The sequence below is a fragment of the Rhinolophus hipposideros genome (assembly GCF_964194185.1).
Source record: "Rhinolophus hipposideros genome assembly, chromosome: 23".
In the NCBI taxonomy this organism is placed as follows: domain Eukaryota; kingdom Metazoa; phylum Chordata; class Mammalia; order Chiroptera; family Rhinolophidae; genus Rhinolophus; species Rhinolophus hipposideros.
In genome coordinates, this window is record NC_138069.1 from 6,873,640 (window position 1) to 6,895,210 (window position 21,571).

General features: G+C 42.6%; 1 protein-coding gene across 17 annotated transcripts in view; it reads left to right on the forward strand.

Annotated features, from left to right (window-relative positions):
- TRRAP (transformation/transcription domain associated protein) overlaps positions 1-21,571 on the forward strand; it is a 120,463-nt gene that overhangs the window by 40,325 nt on the left and 58,567 nt on the right. For 12 of the 17 annotated variants that reach the window (XR_013992343.1, XM_081034885.1, XM_081034899.1 and 9 more), the window contains exons 23-39: positions 1,275-1,474; positions 2,892-3,109; positions 3,237-3,434; positions 4,075-4,335; positions 4,828-4,989; positions 7,173-7,269; positions 8,627-8,748; positions 9,954-10,124; positions 13,529-13,597; positions 16,104-16,157; positions 16,276-16,296; positions 17,902-18,021; positions 18,258-18,377; positions 18,742-18,903; positions 18,995-19,176; positions 19,404-19,602; positions 20,049-20,177. Coding sequence is in view for 16 of the 17 variants with exons in the window: in XM_081034885.1 (XP_080891011.1) it covers positions 1,275-1,474; positions 2,892-3,109; positions 3,237-3,434; positions 4,075-4,335; positions 4,828-4,989; positions 7,173-7,269; positions 8,627-8,748; positions 9,954-10,124; positions 13,529-13,597; positions 16,104-16,157; positions 16,276-16,296; positions 17,902-18,021; positions 18,258-18,377; positions 18,742-18,903; positions 18,995-19,176; positions 19,404-19,602; positions 20,049-20,177 (2,485 nt within the window). In the remaining variant the exon portion in view is untranslated. The remainder of the gene's footprint in view (positions 1-1,274; positions 1,475-2,891; positions 3,110-3,236; positions 3,435-4,074; positions 4,336-4,827; positions 4,990-7,172; positions 7,270-8,626; positions 8,749-9,953; positions 10,125-13,528; positions 13,598-16,103; positions 16,158-16,275; positions 16,297-17,901; positions 18,022-18,257; positions 18,378-18,741; positions 18,904-18,994; positions 19,177-19,403; positions 19,603-20,048; positions 20,178-21,571) is intronic. The other 5 variants (XM_081034886.1, XM_081034890.1, XM_081034887.1 and 2 more) reach the window with 1 other exon arrangement.

The window sequence follows — 21,571 nt, forward strand, 5'->3', positions numbered from 1 at the left end:
AAGAAACAAAGGTATAATATTTCACGTAGCGGTAAGTGCTATGAAGTGTATCTGGCTAAGGGGATAGGGGGTGAAAAGGGCAGTTTAAAAAAAATAGGGCGGTCAGCGAAGTCCTCTCAGTAGTAGGAAACATTGTGGAAACATCCTGAGGAAGCTCAGACAATGGGGGGGGCAGAGGCCTCCTGCTGGGCACAACAGGTGACCAGTGATGCTGGGCCGCCCTGGGTGAGGGAGAGGTGGGTGGGCCAGGGCTGACGGGGCCTCGAGGAAGATTTAGGATTGTGCTCCAAGTGCCACAGGAAGTGGATGAAAGGATCTAACTTCCTCCAGCTGGCTGCAGGGTTTCTTGGCTTTAAGCCAAAGGTGCCACTAACTGGGGTGTTGGGAACATTGGGGAAAAGCAGGTTGAGGGGGCAGTACTGGGAATCAGATGTCTGTTTTGGGCACCTCGACCCCAGTGCATTTTAAGGAGCATCGTCTTGATCTGGAAAAGAGCTGAGAAGACTTTCAGGTGTGGAGTGGGGAGCACTATGACCACTCTTCACTCTGTTGGAAGATGTCGTGTGTGGAAATGAAGGGCCCCATGTTAATACATGGGCTTCAGAGGCAGAACCGGAGAATTAGTGGGAAAAAATTAGAGGGGATTTCTCGTCATAGAACTATTATCTGGAGCTGTTCAAGTTTCACAGAAACTAACAATTTTTAAAATATTGATGACTGTTTCTTATCCTTGTGTTTGGTGTGTATTTTCCCGACTCTGCCTGCTTTAATCTCATATAATTGGTGGTAAATGCTTTATCAATGAGATCTATAGCCCTGTTTGATTCTGTATCCTTGGTGCGATTTTCAATGTATAATAGATGTGTAGTTAGTTGCCTTTAAGTTATAGCTTTTTTCATTCCTATTTGATCACTGATGGAGTTTCTTCTTAGAATTTGGCTTACTTAACTATAAAAGATCAAAATCAAACATCACCTTAAAAGTATATGAAAATGTTGAATCTGCCCCCATTTTGTAATTTATTTCTGATGCATTGCCTGTTTTAATATCAGGTAGAACATATTTGGTGTCTGTTAAACCATTGGTTATAAATATTTATAATGAAATTCATTGTATTTGATTCCGGGTGTTGCTGAAATTAAAGCAGAGACTTTAATACACTCAGGCCCATCTAAACAAGTGGAAGGTGGGCTGGTTGAAAATAAAAAAGTAATGGTGGAATCATCGGCCAAGGATTTTGGTGCTGTGGTGATGGACTTAGTTTTGTCTTTCAGCTTTACAGAAAAGACCATACCTAATGTCATCATATCACATCGCTACAAAGCCCAGGACACTCCGGCTCGGAAGACATTTGAGCAGGCTCTGACCGGAGCCTTCATGTCTGCTGTCATTAAAGACCTCCGGCCCAGCGCCCTGCCCTTCGTCGCCAGCTTGATTCGCCACTACACAATGGTGGCAGTGGCCCAGCAGTGCGGTGAGTGGCCCAGGGGAAGTGGTGCTTCTAAAACTTGGTCGGGGCATTGTGGGGTTTCAGAGAGGCTGAGTTTGGGTGATTGGGTTTTGAGCTTTGTGAATTGTCCACTTAACCATTGGAAGAGATAATTAGTATTTCAGTGACGGTGCTTGCTGTATTGTGAAAATGGTTACCAGGTATTATCTGCGAAATACACTCAATATTTTGGCCTTTGTTTTTTATGAAAATTGGGGGCTGAATAGTGTTGGACGCTCTGCATGTAAAACAGAGTTTGTAGGCATACTTGTTGCTGATATTCTTCCATGGCGTTGTTTTCCAATGTCACCTCTCTGCTCTGTCACCTGCTCTCTGCTCTTCAGCCAGCTCCTCGAAGTCTCCCTGGCACTGCTCCTCTGTCCTCCTGGGATGGTCGCCCGTCCGCTCCCCTGCCTCGAGGGGCTGCTCGCCTCTGCTGCAGGGCTCTCAGGCTCTGGGCGGTGAAGGACCGATTTTGTTTGTCTCTTTGGTTTTATTTCTAAACCACTGCAGATTGGTGCTTTTGTAAAAGACTGTGAGAATGTCATGGCAATGCCCAGTGCTGTGTGGGTTTCTGAACACTTACTCCGAATTTTGCCACTCCTGCCAGGCCAGCACTGGTCAGGGCACAGGCTTGAGTAGCACGGCTCCAGTAGTGCCCATAAAGCCCTCCTCCCCTGAAGATCGACGAGCCGCTTCCTCTGAACCCTGCGGAACATGTAGACCTTTCCCCTTAACTCTTCTTGGCCAGAACAGTCAGTGCTGCACAGTTGAACGTTTAGATTCTTTCGCAGTGTTTCCTCTGTGTTTGTTAACTTCCCAGCAGTGTAACCTTCTCGGTACCTCTCATGCTGGTGCTGGGTACCTGTGAAGCATTCATTATTAGGTTGGTGCCAAAATAATTGCACTTTTTGCAATTATTTTTAACCTTTTAAACCGCAATTACTTTGGCACCAACCTAATACTAGTTGCTGGCAGATTGTTCTCTGCGTGTGTTGGGTGCTCCAGCTGGATGCTGCTGCTTTTTATTGTTACTTGTATGTCAGAATGCCCAGAGGGTGACCCACGGTCCTGCCAGTGCTCTGCCGATATAATGCTTTTTTTTTAAAAAGAACATACCCAATTGTGGTTCTCATTTTAAACCAATACATTTTTGACTCATGATTGAGAAAATCTGAAAATATACAGTGTATAATGGAAAACATTCAGAAAAATAGCCTTTGTGCGAGTCAGACCACTTAAAATAGTTGCTGTTTAACGCAAGTTGGTCTGAAAGGTACCAACGCTGACTTTTATCACGTTTCTAACCTCAAAGAAAAGAATGCGGTAGTTCTGCAGTTTGAGGGACGAGAATGTTGGTGTGTGTTCTCTGCTCTCTCACGCTCCCTCTGCTCGCCTCCAGGTCCTTTCTTGCTGCCTTGCTACCAGGTGGGCAGCCAGCCCAGCACAGCCATGTTTCACAGTGAAGAAAATGGGTCGAAAGGAATGGATCCCTTAGTTCTTATTGATGCAATAGCTATTTGTATGGCATATGAAGAAAAGGAACTTTGCAAGATCGGAGAGGTGGCCCTTGCTGTGATATTTGATGTTGCAAGTATCATCCTGGGCTCAAAGGAGAGGGTAAGGAAGGATTGAGGAGGGCCTTCTATTTTGGGGGTGCTTGTGCCTAAGAGTAGTCGTTCTAGAAACCAGTAGTTTAAGGATCGCAGTAACACATTATGATTTGCATGTTTGTTTTTCCCTTCAGGCGTGCCAGCTGCCTCTGTTTTCTTACATTGTGGAACGCTTGTGCGCGTGTTGTTATGAACAGGCCTGGTATGCAAAGCTGGGGGGTGTGGTGTCCATTAAGTTTCTCATGGAGCGGCTGCCTCTCACTTGGGTTCTCCAGAATCAGCAGACATTCCTCAAAGCTCTTCTCTTTGTCATGATGGACTTAACTGGAGAGGTAGGTGATGGGTGGCCCTAAACCTAACCAAGCTGTTTTAAGAAGCTGATTTCCCTGGAGAACAGTTAGCGTGAGACAGGTCTGCACATTTGCTCTCCTAGAAGCTTAGATTTCATTACAGCATTTTTAATAGAAGGACAGATCAGAACGCCTGTAGGCTTTCTCTGGGTATCAGATACCTATCTGCCTTGATAAGGAACAGTCAGAGGCCAGAGTACTTCACACAGTACGTCTGTGACCTGTGAAGGGAGTGCTACTTCTCAGCCTTGTCATAGGGCTCAGTAGTGCTTGTGTTGCACACGGTTCTACAGAAGCCGGGTTCTTATGAACCTACATGCACATGTAACTCAGACAAAGAATGTGGTAGGCACTGCCAGCTTACCTGGTAATGCCCTCTACTGGAAATGCAAGGGTCATGTCTACATTTCCTCTTCTGAATGACAAACAAATTACCTATAAGTAGGGGATTTAACTACTGAAGTACCGAGGTTATGGAGGTTATAAAATAGTCTTGTGAAATTACCTGGTGTGAGGGGCGTGGACCCCCAGTGACAGTGTTTATGGCAGGCCGGGGTGCAGGAGACGTGGGTGCCATGGGAGCATCGTCCCCTTTCCCATCTAAGGAGTCCCTGGCCTGCAGGTTTCCAATGGGGCAGTTGCCATGGCCAAGACCACCCTGGAGCAGCTTCTGATGAGGTGTGCGACACCTCTAAAAGATGAGGAGAGAGCGGAAGAGATCGTGGCCGCTCAGGAAAAGTCTTTTCACCACGTGACACATGACTTGGTTCGAGAAGTCACCTCTCCAAATTCTACTGTGAGAAAACAGGCTATGCATTCACTGCAAGTATTGGCCCAGGTTACTGGAAAAAGTGTGACGGTGATAATGGAACCCCATAAAGAGGTGAGATTTCTGTCACTGAAACTAGGATAACCTGAGCAAAACTTCTGAAACTTTTTTTCCTTCAAATCCGAGTTGTAGCTGTATGGAATTTATAATTTTATGTACACCTCACACAGTGCTGTTATACATGCTGTTTTTGACCTCAGATATGCAAAAAGCAAGGTGCTTATATTAATGGCTATATCGGTAATTGTGTCGAGAGCAGAAGGTTGGTTTTCTGGGTCGGTATAGCACGATCTAGGAGTTCCATTTTTTTGTGTTTGCTTGTTTTAAGCGGTTACTCAGGAGCCTTAGGGATTAAATGTGTTGGACATTCGGCGCCCAGTTTTAGCACGTGGAACCTGCCCTCCCTCCCCTAACTGAAAGACACCTGTAATACCTTTGCATCGCTTACGGTTTTCAAATTGGGAATTGCTTTCGAGTATTTTGATGAGAGGTGTTGGCTTTTTGAGGGGCAGCTGCTTAGTGGTGCGTCCTCCTTGCCTGTCCTAGGTCCTCCAGGATATGGTCCCACCCAAGAAGCATTTGCTCAGACACCAGCCTGCCAACGCACAGATCGGCCTGATGGAGGGGAACACATTCTGTACCACCTTGCAGCCCAGGCTCTTCACGATGGATCTTAACGTGGTGGAGCATAAGGTGTTCTACACAGAGGTAGGGGGGTGGTGGTACGGCGTGGTGTGGATGGCGATGACGTGTGTCTGCTAACCTGTCTTTGTGCGTGAACACTGGTCAGGCAGCGTTTAGAGAAGGTCCGGGCAGTGACACAGGTAACCAGCCGTATCCCGGCACAGCACTTTGCACAGGTATGTCACGCCTGGTATTGGGGAGAAGGTGGGTGTGGGAACTGCAGGTGTTCAATGACACGTGAATGTTTCCTGAGTCCTTTGAACTCCATTAGCCATCTGCAGGGAACCGTGCTCCTCAGGGCCTGAAACTTGTAACTGGAGGTGAGACTGTGCCGTCTGCTTTAATTGTTGTCCCATCAGCTGGTGCCCATAGTAAGACTAGCACAGAGCAAGTGCCAGCTGACTCAATTTATGAGTTACTTAAATGTGCCGTGCGCTGTTATGAACTTACTTCCCGTGATGCCCTTCTGTAGCTGACAGCACCCGTGAAGAAGGGACACTGATTGTTGTCATTTCGAAGATGCAGGAACTGAGCCTGAGGGTTTGTTACACACCTGAGGCCACAGCAGAGGACCTTAGGTGGTAGCCACGACCGTCATTGGAGAGCCTGGGTCCTGTCCTGCCAGGCTTGCCTGTTGTTCAGCGGACTTGACCCAAGATAATGGGCAGTGGCAGATGACATCTTAAGAACATTCGTCACTGTAAACATTCCAGTGTGCGGCGATGCTAGACAGTGATACACGGAAATTAAATTTTAGATACAGTCAGGTGCTAAGCATTAATTCTTAGACTACAATAACAATCTGGTGATCACTCCCAAATGTGAAATTTTTACAGGACACGAATCATACTTCTGGAAGCATTGTCAGTAAACAGGCAAAATGCCTAAGGAAGCACATTCGTCCTGATCCATACTGACTGAATTTCCAATTATGAAAATGGAGCTGTGGGTTTTTTAAGTCCTGTGTGTTTGCTTGGACATAGGGTCATTTTGGTCATCGGGCTTGCTCTTTCATACCTTGTGTATCCCTTGTGAAAGAGTCAGTGCTCCTAAGACTGGACTGACGGTCCAGGAGAAACACTGGAGAGTGGGAGGGCGGCCTCCCTTCGGTGGTTCTAGAGGCAGGTGCATTTTAACCTGTGTGGAAAATTCCTCACTAAGCTTCAGACGAGAACCTGGTGGTGGGGACTGGGAAATCTCAGGAGATGAAACTGGTTTTCTAAGTGTTTATCTGTGTGCTGACTGCATCAAAAGGTGTGAGGATCTTTGAGAAATAAGAGACTTGTGAGTCCTGTCCCTAGAGATTCAGGTTCAGTTGATTTGAGGTCAGACCTGGGAATCTACCTGGAAAGCTTCCCACGGGACTTAGGTGTATGGTCGCTTGGAACTCGGGCTTTATATTGCAACTATTTAGATTTGGATATCGGTGTCTGTCTATATATGTGTGCGTACACACCCCTGTTTATATGAGGAGAGTAGTTTTGAAGGGCATACAAGTAACTAGTAATGGTGGTTTCTTAGGGAAGGGCAATGGGGTGGTAACTTGAAGTAGTTATCACTGTATATCCTTTTCTACCGTTTTAAATCTTTTACAAGGTGGGAATCTTTAAGGAAAAAAAATGGTATAGCCTATACCATTTTTTGCGGATGTAAATAGAATGGCAAAATAATAATAACACACCATATGTGGTATTTTAGATATTAGATATATAAATATATACTGGTACGATAAAATAAATGTCTAGAAGGATAAGCATTTTCAGAATCTCTGAGTTATAATATTCCCAGTGACTTTCAACTTCCTTCTTTATGTTTTTCTGTACTTGAAAAACAAAGTATTATTGTTCAAATAATTGAACGACAGTACTTCCATTTGCTGAGCTCTGGCCTGAGACATTGGGAAGCAGCTACTGAAGAAGGATGAGTGTTCCTGCCATCATGGAATTTGCAGTTAAAGTGATTCTGTGTGTAAAGAAAAACATGGTATCAGTGGGTGAGAAAGTAATTTCTTTCACTAATGAGGCTGGCTGACTGCTTTAGAATAAGGAAGCTCAGTCACATTTTCATACTTAAATTGTTTTGGTTTAGTTTGTCAGTTGTTAATTGTGTTGTGGGGTGTGTGGAAGATTGCCGTGTTCAGTTATTTGCAAGGTTCTTATGTCTTTACAGTAAGAGCAGACGAAATTAAAATGTTTTCTCTTTTGCAGCTCTTGAATTTATGTGAGGCTGAAGATTCAGCTTTAACAAAGCTGCCCTGTTACAAAAGCCTTCCGTCACTCGTTCCTTTGCGAATTGCAGCATTAAGTAAGTTAATGTAAATCGGAAGTGAGTTACTGGGTATAAAAGTGAAAGGGGATAGAGGCCTTTTTTTGTTGTTGTTTAGTGTTGTTTTTTTTTGGACTTTTTATGTTCTTTTAAAAGTGAGATCAAAACATTATGTTTGCAAAGTTATCAAACTATGCAGTGAGAGAGGTATCAGTAGATTATATAGGTTGTTAGGATTTAAATCATTTCTTACTTTTTAATAAACTATGGATTTTACTCTATAGTAAACTCTTCATAGTTCTCTTATGAACCTAATATTCTGGTTTTAGAGAGTTGTCATGCCATTCCGATAGTCCATTTTCATCTGCAGCAGAGTATATAGTAAGATACACGGCAACCTTTATAGACTGTAACGATTCAGACGTGTTTGAGACTCCTGTCCCGAGGCTTTAATGTGGAACATCACTTTGCAGTGTTGGGCACAGGAATTGTGCAAAGTTTAGGAAAATGTTCTAGATCGGTACTCACTTTTATACTTAGAAACAGCCAACCCCCTTTTTTTGTAAATAAATACCCAATATTAGCATGTTAGTTGACTTTGCCTCTTGCTTTGTTGATATTTATACCCTTAACAAAATATTGCCAGAATCCTTGAGTTAGTGGTAAGAAGCAGAGAGACAGACCGTAGACTCGAGCTTGAGGATAGACTCGAGCTTGAGGATGGGGTGGCGTGTTGAAGACACAGAAAGCCAGAGTGGGGAAGGTGCTGTGCAGGGATGTGGCAGCTTCTCACTTCTCCTGTTGGGGTTTTTCTTTGGGGTGCCTCTCATACATTCCTGTTAGCTGATACGGACATTACTCGTGTCAGAATGTTATCTCATAACTAACATAGGATTGAGGTGTGTCCCCTTCCTAAGAATATTTGTATTTTCAAAGTCTTTATCCCTCCAAGTTGGGAGGAGGCTGCCTGATTAGACATTATAGTAGAGAGAAGCCAGGTTGTGTCTGTCTGTCTGTTCCCTTCACCACAAAATTCAAGGTGTGCCGTCTGCATGAATTCAGTATATCTGCCTGCAGGTCAGCCATGCTCACTCTATGTGAAGATGTCTTGGGGGCAGCAGTGTTAGTGGGGACCCTCTGTTTTCCCCCTTGAGCCCTCTTTCTCCTATCTGGAGGGTGTAAGATTTATCATGGCCTTTCTAGCATGTTGTTGACTTCACTTTAGATAATGTGAGTAGAAGACCATGCATTCTTTTGTCTTTCTTGAGGCCAGACGCTAAGAAAGAGGTTTAGTGATGCATATTTTTTGTTGGTTGGTAAGAGTCTTTAGACAGGGAAATTGTTCATGTATTTTTCAGGTTAATAATGAAAATTATATTGATTTCTCTCCCTAAAGATGCACTTGCTGCCTGCAATTACCTTCCTCAATCTAGAGAGAAGATCATTGCTGCACTCTTCAAAGCACTTAATTCCACCAATAGTGAGCTCCAGGAGGCTGGAGAAGCCTGTATGAGAAAGGTGAGTGGGGGTGGGTGGGTGCCTGAAGGAGTTCTTCCTGTTTACTTTGTATGTCTGGAAGAGCCTGTGGTTAATACATGCTGGATTGTAATGATGTCTCCACCTGTTTCATAGTTGTACTGAATGTTTTAAAATACGAGGTGTGATCAAACAATATGGTAAATGTGTAAATAAAAACAATTTATTACAGTAAAAGACACATTGCCATTAATCCCTCTGAAAATACCCCCCCCCCCCCCCCCCGCTTCAAACACACTTATCCCATTGTTCTTGCCGTTTTCTGAAGCAGTTCTAGTTCTAGAAGCCGTCTTTTGTGAGTGTCTTTAGTTGCGTGGTTGTGGCTGCTTCTATGTCCTGAATCGATTCAAAACCGTTTCCTTTCATGGTCATTTGGACTTTAGGGAAGAGCCAGAAGTCACACGGTGCCAGATCCGGTGAATAAGGTGAATGAGGACACACTGTAGTAATGTTTTTATTTGACAGAAATTGCTGTACCAGAAGCAATGTGTGACACGGAGCCTTTCTGTTGTGATCAGAAAATATGGTGAATGCTGCTGTAGAGTGCCATCCAATGGAAAGGCAGGCACATGGAAGCTTAGTAACAGTGTGTGACAAGTTTCAACTTGTTTGGTGCAGTCAGTCACATGTGAGCTACGGTTGAGAGAAGGTGTGTTTTAAAGTGTCCTCCATCATGACAACACTCCATGTCACACATCGTTTCTTATACGGAAATTTCTGTCCAATAAGAACATTACAGTGTGTCCTCATTCACCTTAATCACCGGATCTGGCACTTTGCGACTTCTGGCTCTTCCCCCAAATCAAAATGATTGAGGACATCCAGTCAGCCACGATAGCGCAACTAAAGACACTCATGAAAGAGGACTTCCAGAACTGCTTCAGAAAGTGGCAAGAACGATGGGATAAGTGTATTCAAAGCGAGGGGGAGTATTTTAAAGGGGATTAATGGCAATGTGTCTTTTACCGTAATAAGTTTAACTTAAACATTCATTGTATTTTTTTGATCACACCTCGTTTTTACCAGTAATGACTAATCTTCCTCATTACATCATACTTTTGGAATATGGTTAATATTCCATTTTCCCAAGAGAAGACAACTTGCTGCTAAAGTTGCGTATGTGTTCCACTTTATTATAAAGTATATTCTGTTACCTGTTTTCATTTGTAACCTTTGTTTTTTAATAGTTTTTAGAAGGTGCTACCATAGAAGTAGATCAAATCCACACTCATATGCGACCTTTGTTGATGATGCTGGGGGATTATCGAAGCTTGACTCTGAACGTTGTGAATCGTCTGACTTCGGTTACCAGGCTCTTCCCAAACTCCTTCAATGATAAATTTTGTGATCAGATGATGGTAAGCCAAATGCATTTAAACATACTCAATAATAAACCAGAAAATTTAAATTATTTTTTAAAATAAATAATGTATTTACATGATTTAAAATTCAAAGTATATGGAAGGGTGTGCTGTGAAAAAGTGTCCCTCCCTCCCTGTCCTCCAAATCCCCACACCTCTTCCTGGGGACACCCAGTGTTAACAGTGTGCTTTGTGTCCCTAGAGGTGTTTTACATTTGTAATAAGAGATGTGTATCTTCTTTTGTTTCCCACAAAAGGAAGCATAATAGACACACAGTTCTTACTTTTTCTAATTACCATCCCATCATTTAATATCAGAACACAAAGTGCTTTTCATTCTGTTTTATGGCGATATAATATTACGTGGACATGCCATAATTTATTTAACCCTTCCCCCACCGATGACCATTGAGATTGTTCCCAGTCTTTTGCCATTATAGACAATGATACAGTGAAAAACTTGTAAGAACTCTAGAGGTCCTTTGATTTTTTTTTTTTTAAGAATTACCAAGGAAATATGTATGCAAATAAAATATCTCTTTGGCAGTGTTTAAATTTGAAGTGTAAGCAGATGAAGAAGGTTCAGCTATTAACTTTCTTATGTATTTGATTTTGTTTCTAGTAAATAGATATTTAAAAATAATTTGTTAACGATTTCATGATACGTTACTGCAAACATACGTGTATTTTTCATGCTTATGTTTTTAAGTATCCTTTGGCCATTTAGACATTTTAAGAAACTGGAGGTTTTATTTTTGTTTTTGGTATACTTTTCCACCCAGTGGTAAACAGGAGTAGGTAGATAACTAGATTTAGATATAGGTATGGAGTGTATATGAAAACAACACAACTTTTTACCTCACATACTGGTTTCTTATCTGTAGACAGCTAAAAATATACAATGACCAAAATACCTCACTGGGAATTGATAGTTATGATTGATCCTAAAAATTGTAAGTGATGCCCTAATAGTAGAGTGTAATTGGGTAACAGTATTATATGGAAGTGAATTTTCCAAATTGGAAGACTGCTTCTCTTTGAGCTTCCAAATATATGTAATACACATACATACTTACCAATTTACGTGCATACCAACAAACGTGGTTAAATTAAGTGAAATTATATCACTTCCTAATGAGAGCACAAGTATACATTTTATTTGACATAATATACAACTATTGGTGCTTTCATATGAGGTCTGTGCATGTGTTCTCAATGTCCTAGTCTTTTTATGTTTGTCTCCTTTTTAAAATTACTCTGTCTCTTCCTTCTGCCAGCTGTAATTTCTTGCTGTCTTTGCATGTCTGCCTGAAGCAACTTTGGTGTTTTTTTTTTTTGTGTTCCTCCCTACCCCCAGTCTAACCCTTCAGATGTGCTTTGAGCGGGGAATTCATTTAGTAAGCAATGTTATCCAAATTGTTTTAGAACATTGTGAAGAAAATGGCCTCATACTCTGCAGTTTCTGATTAAAGCCAGGAGTCTTTTTCCCTAAAATAAACTACATGGGTGTTTCTGGTTTGTTCAGGGAATTTTTTTTCCTTCTCTGCATTATAGCTGCTTTCTGAGTGTTTGAAAATCCTCTCAAAGCAGAGAGTGTTGATGTACTTGGGGTATAGAATGATTGAAACTGTTGTTTGTTCAGCCATTTTCATCTGGCACTCTTCTTGCCCAAGTCCAGCCTGGACCTGTGCTGATGGTGTTTTGCATGTGTGGCTTGGGTCTTCCTGATGTAGGTATGTTGTGCCCACGGTGCTGTGTCAGGTGTGGTGGTCAGGGACACATTTGCCCTTCCTCATGTCCTGCAGAACTGGACTCAGTCGCAGCCTTTGTTGTCCCTCATATGATGTATTTTGAGGTTAACAGCTCAAGCCTTCAGCATAATTTTAAGAGCTAAGACACCTGGGCACTCATGGAAACAACTTTGGAAATTTTCCTTTCTTAAAATTTGAACTGCTTGACATTTGGTTATGTGGTTAGTTGTTTTGGATATCTTCTTACTGAACTGAAAATGAATTTTACATACCAGTTAGCACTGTTTTTTTTTCCTTTGGGGAATCTAAAACATACGTAGCTGGCCATTTTCTGCACCTTTAATATTGTTACTTTCATGTCTTTGGTTTAAATAGCTATTCTAATAAGATAACGGTGCATGAGGATATAGTCTGGTGATATCCTTCCAGGAATTTTACTGGTAAACATTAGCGTGCTTAGTTTTTTGAAGAAACATGCGTTGTTTTAGTGTTTCTCAATGTGTGTTCTTTGGAACCTTGGCCAGATGGAGGTTTTCCATGAGATGCAGTTCACTAGCTAAGCAAGTTTGGGAAACAACTTACTATATTCCTCTCTTGAAGTTTTACATTAAAGATTCAGAGAAAGTTTGTAGGGGTATTGAAACCATCAATCCCCAAGCCTGCTTCACTGCAGGCTTTTCTTGAAGCAATTCTTTCAGCTCCCGTGGGGCATCAGTGTTTCGAAGAGCACGTTGGATAGTTTAAGGGTAATGAAGATACTTCTGTTTCTTATTTGGATGGTCTTGTTGTGGTCTTCGCTGTAGGCTCTGTGCACTTGTCTGCTGGGTTTTGTTGGACCTGCCACGTGCCCGGGTCAGGCCACTGTCGCCCTGGGCTCAGGGATCTCTCTTCTCTCGCTCTGGCAGCAGAACACGGGCTCTGTCACAGAACGATCGCCCTCATTCTTTACAGAAGGGAATCGCTACCTCTGCACTGATGTGCATGGCTCTGACCTGATGGGATCCTGCCCGGGGTCCCCTTGTGCGCATGTCCCCAGTTGTAGTGGCCGCCTTTCTGTGTCTGGCCTCGGCCTGTGTCCCTCCTTTTGTCAGCCTGGAGCGCTCTTCCTGTGCTTCTGGCACGTGTGACCTCCACCCTCGTGTAAAGTTGGTTCCTGTTATTCCTTCACCGCTCTTACCACAGCGGTTGTTCCACACAGCATCTACCTGTGTGTCCTACCTTGTTTTCCTCGCTGGAACTTGAACTTCACGAGGACAGGGGTGATGTCTGCTTGTTTGCTTCTCTTCCCCGCCACCTAGCACAGTGCCTTAGCACTCAGTGAACAGCTGTGACGCCAAGTAACCCAGTAGTAAGGTGACAGAAGTAATATGGACGCTAGTAAACATCCTCATATTGGAATGGCCAGGTTTTGGCATGTTTTCTGTGGAGCAGGGTAAATTCAGCCTGTGTATAGAACATAAATAAATGCCGATTATTCTCATCACTAGTGTGATGGTTGGGCTATTTCAGTAATAGGAACACTGCCGTTCTCATATTAAATATGATGGAAATTAATGATTGCGTCTGAGTTTTCACCCAAGAGCAGATTTGGGAATTGAAATGCCCCTGTTGTGAGGAAGAAATGTCTAATGATATGTTTTTTTTCCGCAGCAACATCTGCGAAAGTGGATGGAAGTTGTGGTCCTCACCCATAAAGGGGGCCAGAGGAGCGACGGAAACGTGAGTGACTTGTGTGTTTCTGGGAGGGGCCACCCTGCCGGGCACTGCGGTTCTCAATGTTAATATTGGAGCAGTGCTTTTAATTAAAATGCCGGTCAGAAATCGAGTTTTATATGATTATAGTCCATTTAAATTGTTAAACATATTTTAGTAGCATTTTATTTCCTTTTATTTCTCTTAATTGTTGGAAACATTCTTTTTTACGTTTCTTTAAAATCTTCCTTTTGTTTACTTTAATATGACGTTTTTGTTGATGAGAATTTTGAGAAGCTTGATATGTTAGTATTTCCATTTTACTAGTTTTGCTTTAAAATGTGTAAAGTGTATTTTCTAGACTGTTCTTGGCAGCTGCTGTTTGCATGGTGGTGCACTCCTCAGCTGCTGTTTTCCATTGCTTCCCATCGTCATTGCCTCATAAAACCAAGTAGAGGTTTTAGGACTTAAAACATTAGGAGAATGTAATAAAGCATCACTGAAAAGTAAAAGAATTTATGTTTTCTAGGTCTAAATCTCCCACCCCAGTTGTTTGCCAAGAGTCAAATGGCCAGTACTTACTTCAAAACACATTTTTATGGTTTTGAGGGAAAACTACTTTAGTCAAATCTTTCTAAGTCTCCAATGTTGGTCATTAAAGATTTTTGTCTCTTAACAATGAATGGTTCTTGCTGTTTTGACTCTAATCTTTCTTGTATATGTTAATATTCTTTTAAAATATTTTTTAAGTGGATGCTTTTCCTGTCGGTGAGGTTGTGTTTTCCGTAAGTTCCTGTTTTGCCTGGTGAAATTGTACAGCAGTCCGGATGAGGGAATCCTGTAGCTCTTCAGAGGCATAATTAATGTGGCTTTTTGTCTTCCTGTGCCTATTTGTTGGATGCTGTGTTTCATTCCAACTTGATTTTTTTTGGCTTTATTATGCTTTGTTTTGACCATTGTGTGTCAAGTGTTTTATTTCTGTAAGTCTTGTTTCCTGCTGCTTTTAAAGAGCCAACTAAATAAGCAAAACTAAACCAGGATTTTTAACTTTTTTAGGAATGTTATGCCAGCCATGACCTCTTTGAAGGTTTATTATTCATATAAACAGGAAAAATAAAAATCAGGGAATCTTCGTGGAAGAGAGCAGAGTATATTTAAAAGCCCAGGCTCTTGGGAGTAGGTACAGGTGCCTCTGCTTTTCCTCCTGTGTTTCATCTGTTAGGTATTTTTGCTCTGAATTTTATATTTGTTTTTATAATCAGCTGTTAATTATCTGAAACACATAACCAGTTCTAGAATTAATATTAAAAAACCCAGTGGGTGGATGAATGACTTCCATTAGATCAAAAAAGTTCCATAAACTTTTATAGCAAGTTATTTGGAAGGGTTCGGGGTGGGGACAGTTGCAGAGGGGTGGAGTGGGGGGGGCATCGGGAAGTCCTTGAGCTCCTGCTGAATGAAGCAGGTTGGTTGTCGGATGAGTGTATTCCCTGAGCAGCCAGGAACGTCCAGCTGCGTGAGGGAGGCCTCAGTTCTGAACTCAGACCATGGCTTTTGGGGTCCCCAGGCATCGTGACCCTGGCTCCACTGCCTCAGCCCAGGGCCAAGCCGCCTGTCTGCACTTGAGCTCTGGTCATTTTTATGGATGCTGTCCGGGATTGGAAATGGGTTTTGGAAAGTAGTTTGTTCCTACTTGGTTAAATCCCCAAATAACATTGACTCGTTGAGAAACTATTTGAAGACATGTTGACTAGTTGACTATAAAACTTAATAAAAGCCTCTCTGTCACATTGGGTACCCCCAATGAGCAGAACTTTGCACCCTCATCATGTTTAGGAAAGTTGGCCTGTTTAGCATTGAACTTCCAGGACAGAACTCATGACCACCTGTTATGCCATGTCTGTACACACACACACACACACACACACACACACACACACACACACACACGTACATGAACACACACACTCACACCCATCCAACACTCACACATGCACACATATGCAGTTTTACTTCACAAGATTGCCCAGCTATCCGCTTGTGGCCTGTGGGATTTTCTGAGTGTGGGGGCCTCTGACACACCTAACTGACGTGATTTAAGCCCCCGGGTATTCTCCTGACTTTAGCTGGGAAAGAGGTTTTTTTGTTTTTTTTGTTTTTAAATGTCTTAGCTCTTCACATAAAATCTTGAATAATTCACTCTAAACAAAACAGTTTTTAAATGTGTTTGCATGCAACAAGGTCTTAGGTTTCTCCCCCCAGACAAGAATCCCAAAATTCCTGTTTTTTTAAAATTTGGTTTACGGGAGGTATACACTCTATTCGACACTGTCGGAAGGGCTATGTTTGACATCAGAAGGGTGGAAGGTGTTTTTTTTGCTGTTGAGCATTTATTAATTATTGTGTGCTTTCTGATAATTGTGTCTTTACTGTCTTGTTTACCCCAATAATCCTACTGTGTATGAGTATGTGGGAAGTTTTTATGTAAATGACATAAATAGAAAAAAAAGATGATTTTCCTCCCCATCCTCAGGAAAGCATTTCAGAGTGCGGGAGATGTTCCTTGTCTCCATTCTGTCAGTTTGAGGTGAGAACAACCTATTAAAAGTCAGTTTATGACTTGCAATGTGAAGAACAGTTTATATTTCTTTTCTTTTCACCTTTTCGTTGCCTTTTTTCATGCTGTAATTTTTGTTTTGGTTCAGCCTGCCATGGAAGGGGTAGAGGTGAGAATTTCAGTGGAGGTGCAGGAGGGGGTCGTGGTCGTATTTGGTTTTGCTGTGACTTGTGGTTCTGTGATGGACAGAGTGCGTTGTGCCTTTGAGTGCAGTGAGCCGTATTGTCTGTCTGTGGCAGAGTTGTCTTAGTATCATTGCTGTGACCTGTCCGGGTGCCACGCATGTTTCCTATTAGGATGTTTTAAGCAAGATTCTAAGTTCTTTGGTTTTTCTACATGTTAGAATTGCAATATCTCAATATTTAAGATTCAGTTGGATTTTGCTATAATGTTCATATGAACTCGTACATCTAACAACCTCTGAAGAGGAAACTCCACAAAGAATCTATTATACCTGCTACGAGTCAGGAGGAGTTACGTTTTCTTTCACACTACCGACCTCAGTGCTCGCCCACACCCAGCGCCCTGCGTCTCGTTTACGCACCCACACTGATGGGGCCCCAACACTGTGACTGTGGACAGTCAACCCTGAGCGTTCCCTCTTCTGTAAAATGGGGATGATAATATCTGTCATTCCTGCCTTCCGGTGGTGTTGGGAAGACCAAAAGAAGTGACTTTGTGACAGTGTTTGGAAAACGGAAAACCATAATATAAAAGGAGCATTATTAGAATGTTACTCTAATTCCAGAGTAGAACTTACTCTGTGCGAAGACTTGAAAACACTGTAGAAGAGAACTCTAGAGGTGGCATGGAGCCGACATGGTTTAAAGAGGCATTTTGAGAAGTATCTCACGTGTTGCCGGATGTGGCCCCTCACTCACGACTGGTGTTTATCATCCCCATTTTACTGAGCGTGGGGTCGTGGACAGCCTGCTGCACGCCATGCAGGCTGGTGCGTCAGCGTCTGCCCTCCCCTGTGGTCATGGGGAATTCCCTGGAATTGCAGACCCAAAACTGGGGGAACTGAAACTGAGAACGGAAGTTGGAATGACACTCAGAGCAATTGGCCACTGAGCTGTTAGCACATTAAAATGTGAAAAATTGTTGGTGTTTCACATTTTTCATGTGATTCCCTGAAGCTGTTTGTTGGCTTTTAGTTTTAGGCATGATTGACAGATTTTTAGCACCATGGTCAATCATTTATTTAAGTTGATACTTAATTTCCAGGGTAAATACTTAAGTATCTTTTGAGGACTTGGTGCTGAGTTTTGAGGGCAAAATAAGTCTTTGCCCTCAGGGCTTAGTGCATTGGGAAGTCCCTATGATGTCACAGCAAACTGAGGGAATCTTAACGCTCTCCCCGCCATGGGCATGACCATCCTCTCCTCTGAGGGGCTCCCTGGGCAACCCGTAAGGTCACTTCCAACACTTTACAGTGTGTGAAAAAAACAGCACAATCATCACAGGTATACACAGTCAGTTCTCCCTCCCACCCCCCATGACAGTGAAATCTGAGGCCTAAGGGCACATAGTCTCCTTAGGCTGCAGCTATCACGTGAGACTGGTAAGTTGTGCTTTTTACACGTTAACTCTTTGCATCTGGTGGCTAGCCTTGCGAATGTAGCTAGACCATAGTAGGGTCTGTAGTAATGTTGATATCTGTAGCTAGTGAAATTAATTGGCCTATTTTATAATTTCTGGTTTTCTTCATTAGGAAATGAAAATTTGTTCAGCAATTATAAACCTTTTTCATCTGATCCCAGCTGCACCTCAAACTCTGGTCAAACCTTTGTTAGAGGTTGTGATGAAAACAGAACGGGCTATGTTGATTGAGGTAATGGTCAAATTTAGGATTAATTCTGATTCTTCCTCTGTTGCTTATAATGTTTTCACTGTGTTAGATCTTAGAGGGATTCATCTAACAGTGTAAAGATGTTAGATATTAATATTTGCTCATGTTAGCACACTCAGTTACGAGGGGGAGGGATGTATACGCCTACCACGTTAGGTCGATAGACCAAGAAAAGCCTCAAGCCCTGAGCAGAAGCATTTTCACTACATGTTTTCTAGGCCGGCAGTCCCTTCAGAGAGCCTCTGATCAAGTTCCTGACGCGGCACCCCTCCCAGACTGTGGAGCTATTCATGATGGAAGCAACGTTGAACGACCCCCAGTGGAGCAGAATGTTTATGGTAAGAGCACGAAGAGCTGGACTTGCGTGTCCCTGCAGATTTGTGTGAGCTGGTGTGCTCTGTTTTTCTCTTAACATATTTGAATATTAGAAACACCACTGTGTATGTGGAGAGTTCAAGTCCAGGAATCCCTCTCTGTGTAGGATTTCGATGGTGGTAACAAATGAGCTGCTAGGATTATCAGAATTATAAAGTATAATTACTGTTTAAAAAGCACTTTTTAAAAAGGGTGCTTGTAGTGTTGTTTTCAGCCTGCCTAAAGAAGTTTAGAAAGAGTCTTAGAGTTTATATCACATCTGAACCTTTTGTGATACATATTTTTTTAAATTAGCTTAAAACAGCTTGTCTTGCTTTGTTTTTATAGAGTTTTTTAAAACACAAAGATGCCAGACCTCTGCGCGATGTGCTAGCAGCAAACCCCACCAGGTTCATCACCCTGTTGCTGCCCGGGGGCACGCAGACGGTGCGCCCGGGCTCTCCCAGCACCAGCACAATGCGCCTGGATCTCCAGTTTCAGGCCATCAAGGTAACGTCTCTCATTAGACACCTGGGATCTTAAAAGTTTAGTGGACACACAGAGAACCCTGCCAGTTCCCTAATTGTCTTTTCTTTGACAGATCATAAGTATTATAGTTAAAAACAATGACTCCTGGCTGGCCAATCAGCACTCTCTAGTGAGCCACTTGAGACGCGTGTGGGTCAGTGAAACCTTTCAAGAAAGACACCGGAAGGAGAACATGGCTGCCACAAACTGGAAGGAACCCAAGCTGCTGGCCTACTGTCTGCTCAATTACTGCAAGTGGGTGGATCTGTTGTGCTTTACATCAACTGACTTGTTCTCGCCAATAACCTAAACTGGAGCCTCTTTGCTAAATTGTGTATAGCTGTGGTTCATTGGATATGTGTAGACACATTTGTTGTAGAGAATGGGTTATTATTAGCTTAGTTGTTTAAAAGACAAGTCAGGGATCATACATAGTTATGGAACTTGTGAGGATTTAACCTGTTTTCTGTTCCACCCTTCAGAAGGAATTATGGAGACATAGAATTGCTGTTCCAGCTGCTCCGAGCCTTTACTGGCCGTTTTCTCTGCAACATGACGTTCCTAAAAGAATATATGGAGGAAGAGATTCCCAAGAATTATAGCATTGCTCAAAAACGTGCCCTATTTTTTCACTTTGTGGACTTCAGTGACCCCAACTTCGGAGATGAACTGAAAGCCAAGGTGAGCCCCACTGTTATGCAGTAGAAGCCATGGGCATTTGAGCTGATTTTCTAGGGAACCAAGGACACCATTCACCTTCTGCTGTGTTGCTGTTGTCAGTTAAATAGTGGTCTGGACTGTTTATGAGGAAAATGCCATTGTTGCAAAACAAGGCAGATCCAGCAGTGAATCAGTGTTGAAAAATAGTTTGTTTCCCTGTTTTTAGAGAATGCCTTGTTTGAAGTTAAAAGAATAAACCAGGCTGATATCTGTTTTCCTCAAGTTCTTGACCTACCTTTCCGGTTGACCCTTTGAATAAAAGTCAAGATTATCAGTTGTACCCTTGATTGAGTTCTAACCTTCTGGTTTACCATATGACCAAACTGGTGGACCTGCCAACCTTATCAAATAAAGAACATAGCTTTGTTTTCCTTCTCCATAATTCTAGTTTTTTTTTTTTTTTGTAGGTTCTGCAGCATATCTTGAATCCTGCTTTCTTATACAGCTTTGAGAAGGGGGAAGGAGAGCAGCTCTTAGGACCACCCAATCCAGAAGGCGATAACCCAGAAAGCATCACCAGTGTGTTTATAACCAAGGTGACTAACAATGCATTGGTGTGAGAAGTAACGTGGGAGATGAGGAGTGTGTGTGTGTGTGTGTGTGTGTGTGTGTGTGTGTGTGTGTGTGTGATGGGTTCATTGAAATAAGAGCATTATATAGCAGTCTTCCCTTATCCTGGGGGGATATGTTCCAAGACCCTAAGTGGATGCTTGAAACCGTGAACGTTATTGATCTCTATATATCGTATGTTTTTTCCTGTACATACATCCCTATGATAAAGTTTGACTTATAAATTAGGCACAGGAAGAAATTAATAATAATAGAATAGTTCCAGCAATATGCTGTAATAAAAGTTATGTGAATGTGGTCTCTCTCCAGTAATTTTTATATTTTTTAGTCCAAACCTATTCCTGGATCTGTAACCATCTCCTACTTTGTAGCAAAATGGCTTGGTGTCACTCATTTCAGAGGATCCCTTGCTTTTTGCTGCAACACGTTGCCATCAATCGGAGTAACACGTTTTTTGTTCATGTCTCCACCTGCAGGTTTAGTGCCTTTTCCATCTTAGCTAAGCACTTAAGATGCTCTGTGGTCATAGCTTTGCAGTTTAAGATGCGACAGCAAAACTAGCTCGAATTTCTTTGTCTTCACAGTTTCACAGACACAAGATTTGTTCTTACCGTAGACCTTAGCAATCTAAGCATACAACTTTTTTTTTTTCTTAGTAAGTCCAGAACTTTCACTTTTTCACTAAAAAGAAGCACTTTCTGACTTGTCTTTGGCATATCTGAATTGCCAGCGTCACCAGTCTTGTGCTTTGGAGCCGTTATAAGTAAAATAAGGGTGAACACAAGCGCTGAGATACTGTGACAGCCGATCTGATAACTGAGGTGGCTAAGGGATTGATGGACGGGGAGCATCTGCAGCATGAGACGCAGGACAAAGGGCAGGAGTTCCGTTTGCCTTCAGATTGTTAGATTGCGTATTCTGTATATGGGCCATTTGTTGGAGTGCTGTGAGCTGTTGGCGGTCCACGTTGGCGGCGGTCCACGCCTGCAGCATACCACGTACACGTTAATGCTCTTTGGAAGGGCATAGTTTTCTCACCTCTTTTGTCACTTGTTCTGTCCTGAGGGTCCAGGCAGAGGGGACTGTGGTTCCCATTGGCAAGTTCTTGGCCCTTATGTAGTCTTTGTCCCTTCCTGAAGTTCTGACCCCACTGTCCCAAGGGAACAGAGCTGAGTCCAAGGAGTTATTGATTATCCCCATACTAAACTGGCACAGTGAGGAGTTGGCATTTTGAATGTTGGATGAGGATAAATGGCGCCCAGCAGGCTGGAGCCCCAGTCGGGCCAAAGGGAAGCAGGAAATCCAGGAGCAAGAGGACACAGAGGGCTAAAGGGTCCTGATGAAAACACAGCTGTGATGC